Source organism: Microcaecilia unicolor, chromosome 1, assembly GCF_901765095.1.
Source record: "Microcaecilia unicolor chromosome 1, aMicUni1.1, whole genome shotgun sequence".
Taxonomy (NCBI): domain Eukaryota; kingdom Metazoa; phylum Chordata; class Amphibia; order Gymnophiona; family Siphonopidae; genus Microcaecilia; species Microcaecilia unicolor.
Window position 1 is genome coordinate 526,713,358 of NC_044031.1, and position 7,363 is coordinate 526,720,720.

Consider the following 7,363-nt stretch of genomic DNA (forward strand, 5'->3'; position numbering starts at 1 on the left):
CAATTTCCTAAAAGTCCATAAACCACTATTAAGATGGACTTGGGGAAAATCCACTGCTTATTTCCGAGATAAGCAGCATAAAAGTTTTGTGCTTTTTGGGATCTTTCTAGGTACTTGGATCTTGTTTGACCACTTAGAAGATACTGAGCTTGATGGATCTTTGGTCTGTCCCAGTATGACAATGTTTATGTGAAGGATTCTGCTAGGATGTAGTGTCTATGTAGGAATCTCTAACAGTACAGCTCAAGATCAGTGCTCTCCAAACCCTGTAGAATCACTACACAAACAAAAACCCATCTGCCTTAAACAGTGTTTGGCAGTGGAAGGAACGTGTGCTGCCCCTGAGATGATAATTTATTTATTCCGACATTTCTACCCCACATTTTTCCCAAGAAAGCTGAGGTTCAATGCGGCTTACCTAACAAATTAAGAAGTGTTACAAGACAATTAATATTAATACAAGAATACAACTATTAAAACAATTTTGAATATTTTTCATATGGAGAGTTGTAAGGGGGACAGTTTCATTGTTGGGAAATATGGAGTTCTTGATACAGAACAGGAGTTTCAGGGTTTATATTGAGCTTCTGTCCAGTCCTGTAGAGAATCCAGACCTCACCCCAAAGAGAATAAGTTGCTGAATGAAGCCAGCAATTAGTGGTTAGGGTGGTGGACTTTGGTCCTGGGGAACTGAGGAACTGAGTTTGATTCCCGGCACAGGCAGCTCCTTGTGACTCTGGGCAAGTCACTTAACTCTCCATTGCCTGCCGCATTGAGCCTGCCATGAGTGGGAAAGCGCGGGGTACAAATGTAACAAAAATAAAAAAAATAAATGCAGTTTTACCTGGTACATATAGAAGCCCTCACCTCCATTCAGTTTCATGTATAGAATGCCCTGGTGTCTTATACTGCTAATTTTAAAATGTGTGTTGGGTGGCGGGGGGGGGGGGGGGGGGGGGGATATATGATGAGCACAAGTGTTGCTTTGGCCTCTGTTGCCACCCCAAATATTTCTATTGAGACACCACTTCTATACCTCCGCCACTAATATGGGAAGGATAGACTTCCAGCCCAGGTGCTCCCAGCTCAGGAAGGCCCTGCTGGTCCTCTCCCCTAACCACAGGAAGCACACATCACAGCAGGGCCTTCCTGAGTTGTGAACACTGGGCTGGAAGGCTATCCTTCCCATACTGGTGTTTTCGTTGCTGTTGTGAGCAGTCAAGCCTGGAGTGGAAACATAGCAGTGGCAACTGCAGAAGGGAGGGAAAATGTTGAATGGATGTGTAGGAGGGAGTGAAGAAAGTAAAGGAAATATTGGACTGGTGAGGGGGAGAACGAATGAGTGGGTGGGGGAGCACAGTGAGTGAGTGGGTGTGTGGGAGGGAAGAAGAGAAATGCTGGAGGGAGGAAGGGAAAGAAGGAGCAATGGTGGACGGGGGAGGGAGGAAAGAGAAAAGAGAAAAGGGACAATGCTGTAGATTTTGGGTGGGCCTAGGCAAGAAGTGGGTGGGCACCAAGTGTTCTCCACTTCACCCACCACAAAAAAAAAAAATCTCAGCTGGTGGGAAAACGCTTCTTTCCACCTTAGCAGTCTGCGGCAGGCATGCGCTGAAAACTGAACATGCGCAGGTGCTGGTATCCTGGAGAATAGTGTTTTCATTACCATCAGGGGGAAGTCTTCTTCTGGCGGAGCTTGGGATTTCCACCTGCTACCGCTAATACGTGTGCTGCTGTTGGGTGGGCCTGAGCCCCAATTGGGTGGGCTCCGGCCCACCCAGGCCCACCTGTGGCTACGCCAGCTGTACAGGGGAGAGGAGAGAAATAGAACATGTTGGGGGGTGGGAAGAAAGCGGAGGAGGGGCCCTAGTTTATAGGTTGCAAGGGGGCCGTCCAGAAACCCTAATACCTGGCCTTGAGTCTTGGAATCACGCTGTATCTCAGGCATATATATTTTCATTTTCCGTGGAATAGCAGAGACAAAGCAAACCTCCAGACACAAGTCAAGAGACTTCTTAAGCACAGGCGTGAAAACTTCAAATTTCACGTATCTCCTGCATGCAGCAGAACCAGTTCCAAGAGGTTTTTTTTTTTTTTTTAATGGGCGAAAACAGCTCGCGACAAGAAGGCAGACACGTAGAATTATTTTTCCAGGTGGGATCACAATTTCACTTTTGTTTAGCAGACATCACGTGCACAATAGCATCCGCACTCTACCCCTTTAAGATTCAGCAATTTGCTCCTTTAAGATTCATTAGTTACACACAGTTATCATCATGGCAAGGGAAGACGGGAAAAACGCTGCAGGCTGAGGACTGGGGAGCGCAGCAAAGACGGAGAGCAGCAGGCAACCCCTAACCCTTGCTCAGCAGGTTTTCCCTGGTGGAGAAGTGGAAGGAAGGCATTTCAATAAGACAAGCCAGATCGGGTTACAGTGGCAGAAGACGCTCCTCTGACAGTTCTTCTGCACATAGCTTCAATGAACTACAAAGGCGAGGTGGGTGGGGCTCTGTGAGTGACGTTCAGCCCCTTAATTGGCCCCGTCTGATAAAGGCGCCTTTAAAAGAGGCCGTGCTGCTAAGCGCTGCTGCTGTGTCTTCCTTCAACCTCTGCTGCAGAGGTTTATCTGCAAGATCGCGTATCTGTACATCATTCCGGCACGATGGTCGAGAAGTTCGATGGCACCTGGAAATTGTTCAGTAGCGACGGTTTTGATGAATACATGCAGTGTGTAGGTAAGCTGCTAGGGCTTGGGGTATGAAGGAAGGTGATGATTTTATAGGCGGTTTTCCCTTGAATGGTGATGGGGTAATGCTTTTTAAATGCTTCCTTCCTCTGCTGCTCTAGATTTAACAGCAAGTATGTAATTTTGTGGTAGAAGATGCTTCTGGTTGAGCTGCTTTTGCCTGGGCGTTGGGGATTGAGTGTCTCTGTAGCATGAAGTGTGTGAGTGGTTTCAGAATGAAGGAGGTGGTGTATGACTAAGCAGCAGCAGCGCTGGAGAACAAAAAGCAGTAGCAGGTACCTTGCTGTAATACAACAGCAGAAACGACCCAAAAGAGAGCTTTTTCTACATTTGAGGCACTTTGCAGTATCTACTGTATCTGTGCTATCCTTGATCGTTGTAACACCAAATGTAATTGCTACCCTGGAATGGAAATGCCAGGTTTATGTACGCTACATTGAGCCTGCAAATAGGTGGGAAAATGTGGGATACAAGTGCAATAAATATTAATAATACAGTTCTGCAGTGTTAATATTGTCGCGGTTTAGTGTGCATGAGTGGTAATATATAACTCGTATTTCTTTTAAATACAGAAGGTCTTTAATTTTAGAACTGGTTAGCCTAAGAATGAATGAATCAAACTAAAATGGTCAGTGTCCTAGGAACATTCTGTTAATATATGGAGTGATGAAGTATAACCACCGAACTGAACTAGGCTCTTCCTTGGCAAGGGAAACCTTTTTTGCAATTATGATTTCAGACGACACTCCTTAGATTTCTTGAAATGATTTTAAGGGTCGCTCCAAATAGCTTTGTGCCCGGTGTAAATGTGGATTTAAGCTGAAGAGCTGCCTGTCTGACCTGCAGGAGTCAACTTTGCCACGAGGAAAGCAGCCGGAGTGCTCAAACCCAACGTGGTTATAACTAGAAACGGGGATGAAATCTGCCTGAGGACGGAGAGCACGTTTAAAACGACCGAAATAAAATTCGTTTTAGGAGTGGAGTTCGATGAAACGACAGGCGACAATAGAAAAACCAAGGTGAGAGAGTGAAATACAAGAGTCTACGTCGCGGGCACCGACCTCGGTGGATCCGACGTTGGCTTTTGACCTTAAAACCACACTTGTATGGGCCACTACATCGACCGGAATGCCGAGCCTGTGGTTAATACCGGTTAACTTACCGGGTAGTGGAGTTTTTCGGTCTCTACAGTTCTCTGCATAGTAGTGAATTACTGAACACATCTGAGATCATCTTTCTTGTCTTTATAGACGACCATAACTCTGGAGGATGGTGTTCTGGTTCAGGTGCAGAGGTGGGATGGTAAGGAGACTAGGATACTTCGAGAAGTAAAGGATTGCAAAATGACAGTGGTAAGCGATCATTCCAGACTTTCTATATCTAAACATTCAGATGCCTAATTTTGCATGTATGATCTGCATGTGTAAAGCTTCTACCAAATCTTGGGGCTACTTTAAAACTAAAACTAAGCTTTTCTGCATTTAGTAAATCTGTAGGAGGCCTTTCTTTACCTGGAAAGGTCTCCTACTGAAACTCTTCAAGAAGAGGGGGGGGGGGGGGGATGATTAGTGTTCGATTACTGTTTAACTTGTATCTGCTGCTTAACCCTAGTGTAAACTTTAATACATTCCAAATTGGATTCGGGGGGGGGGAGGCAAGATAATTGCTGCCAGTCAAGACTTGTTTCATTGACTATGGAGTTACTCTATTGAATTTTAGGTTTAAGTGCTGCCAAGTTGAGGAAAGCTGCTTCACCATTAAGCAGTTAGTATAGCACAAGTGTTAGCTGTATTAGGCTCCAAAAGATGTATTTGTGTCTTATGCTGAAGATGGGAGGGGCTGGTGAAGAAAAAGCCATGCATTAGTGTGACTAAATGTGGGGATCCTGTAAAATTAACCCATGGGCTGCAGTAATCGGTGAGCATGCAAATCACAACTTATGACAAAATGTCACTACTGTAAGTGTGACGGCTCACCCACTTGACAGGAAGGGTGACTCCCTTAAAACAGTAGTGCAGACAGTCTAGCTTTCTACCCAGGTTTCTGTAATCCATGGTGTCTAGGGTGGTTCCCCCCCCCCCCCTTCATACCTTCAAAGAGGCAGGAGTAATGCATGATTCTATAATACCATATTGAAAAATACAGCACCTGTTCCTGTGTAGGTCATCCTGGGATGCATCCAATAGGGTTGGTGCCAAGTAAGGGAATTTTTACCTTATTTGGAAGTCTCCACCATACTACCAAATAAAGGAAATTCACTTTGGCAGCCTGATTCCACTTGGGCCCTCTGAGGGGCCAGGGTCACAAGGAGGTGCCCTGGACACAAGATAATTTTATTAATCGGGGGGGGGGGGGGAGAGGGTAGGGCACAAGGAGGGTCATTAGCTTTTTCTGCTCTGATGGTAGAGGGGTGCGTCGACCTTTCTGTACCACCAGCAATGGCATTCTCGTTTTGCGTGCCTTAAAAGAAGCTCATTCTCTGCATCAGGGTGGAATGGCTAATGGCCTGCTTGTATTGTCATGCATGACTAGGGTGCTGAATGTATTGCTACATCATGCCGCCAACATGCAAAGTTCTCGGATTAACCCTGTGCTGCCCACAGGCTTTTAAGGAAAAGTCATGATGCTTTTGGCTGAACTCCCATCATAAGCTAGAGTAGGTTCTGAATTTGAAAAAGGCTAAGGACAGGCAGTGTGACAAGTACTTCAAAAGTAGGAAAAGATTTCTTAAAATTGGGATTTAACATGAGGATTCACTCAAGGTGGTATTACAGCAGGTACAGTGTAACATAACTTACAATTTTGTTTGGTCATTTTTTTTTTTTTACTATTACACCTAAAGTATAAACAAATACCATTAAATGAGGTAAGTTTATTCAGCAAATTGAAACTTAAAATAGGTCTACCATGAAACAGGATCAAAAAATTGAATTACAGCACTGTTATCCAAGCACACAGAACATTCAAATAAGTTAAAATGCCTTTTTCTACAATAAAGCTTAGTATATAGCTGAGAGGCCAAGTGCTACATCTATTACAGATAGTGTAGGGTGTACCTCAGAGTAACTTGCCTCGAGTGTAGAGGGCTGGGAAGAAATAGCCTCTTCTCTAATACTAGGACATTTTCTTTCCATAGTGGTACCCCCTCTCTTGCTCCATTTAATATTATAGCAGTAACTGCACCCCATTTCTAAGCTGTTGTAACCCTAGTACATAAGTATGTCCATACTGGGACAGACTGAAGGTCCATCAAGCCTAGCAGCCCATTTCCAACAGTGGCCAATCCAGGTCAAGTACCTGGCAAGATCCCAAAATAGTACAATACCTTTTTATGCTGATTTATCATAGAAACAAGCAGTGGATTTTCCCTAATAGTCTATGGACTTTTCCTTTTATGAAGCCATCCAAACTTTTTTTTTTTTTTTTTTTTAAATCCTGCTAAGCTAACTGCTTTTACTACATTCTCCGGCAATGAGTTCTGCAGTTTAATTACACATTGAGTGATGAAATATTCTCTGATTTTTTTTTTGTTTTGCTTTTTTTTTTTTTTTTTTCTTGATGAATTTATGAAATGGTTGTGACATATTTTTTATTTTTTTTTTAAAGCTGCAATCCAGATTAGCTACTCCTTGGGTATAAAGTAAGATTATATAGCTCTGTACTGAATATTCTTGGTGGCTCTTGAGGCCTGTTTGTTACTAACAAAATGCCTGGGGGCGGTTGTATTTCTGAACATTGTCAGTAATGTAATGTTTGTCTCTCCATAGACGTGCATCATGGGCGAAACAAAGTGTGTCAGGATCTACGAAAAAGCATGAACTTCAGTTTGCACACTGTACTGGAAACTGCTGTTACGAGTTCAGTTCAATGAGCCAAGCCTCAACTTTTTTGTCTTATGTATTAGGTCAAAACAGTAACAAATGTTTTATCTACTGTTGTTTTTGAAATAAAAAAAAAAATTGAAAGACATATAATGGTCTAAATCTATTCTTCTACAAATTTCATTTTTTTTTTTTTTTTGGTTCTAGGAATGACTATGTGAAGGCCTCTCGTTAGAAAAATTAGCCATTGTTTTAAGACTGCTCCATGTCAGCTAGCTGGGGCTGTTACTCCTAAGGGTGGGGTGACTACTTCCCCCATCCTACCACAGTTGCCCACAAGCAGTAGGTAGGGGCTGGATGACTGGCATTACTATATCTTCTATTATAGAGGCTTCATGGTGGCCAAGTTGATGATCCTACTTCCCCCCCCTCCCCCCCCCCATGTGACTTGAGGTCCATGCAATAGTCTTAGCATGAGGCCATGTTATCCGCTATAGGCAGGACCAGTTGCCCTGAGAACAGCAGCCACATGGCAACCTATAGGGCATTCTTATTTATATTTTATATAAATGTTGTAGCTGAGCAGAGGGGGTAGTTGTCTTACCCAAGATCAGAAGAGCTACAGTGGGATAAAACCTCACTTCCTGATCCTCAGCCTGCTGCACTATTATGGAATGTTGGTTTGAGGGGGGGGGGGGGGGGGGGGGGGGGGGGGGGGGGGGGGGGAGAGGGGATGCTGGGCATTCTGAGTGCTCCTATATCACCAGTTGACAGGTATGCTATAAAAACTACTGCTGTT

The 7,363-nt window shown here is 44.0% G+C and overlaps 1 protein-coding gene across 1 annotated transcript; it reads left to right on the forward strand.

Annotated features, from left to right (window-relative positions):
- Window positions 1-2,563: 2,563 nt before the first annotated feature.
- On the forward strand, window positions 2,564-6,714 carry LOC115478520 (fatty acid-binding protein, adipocyte-like). The gene is made up of 4 exons (XM_030215923.1): window positions 2,564-2,732; window positions 3,590-3,762; window positions 3,994-4,095; window positions 6,511-6,714. Exons 1-4 carry the CDS (start codon window positions 2,660-2,662, stop codon window positions 6,559-6,561), a joined length of 399 nt encoding a protein of 132 aa, XP_030071783.1. The 5' UTR covers window positions 2,564-2,659; the 3' UTR covers window positions 6,562-6,714.
- The last annotated feature ends 649 nt before the right edge of the window (window positions 6,715-7,363 follow it).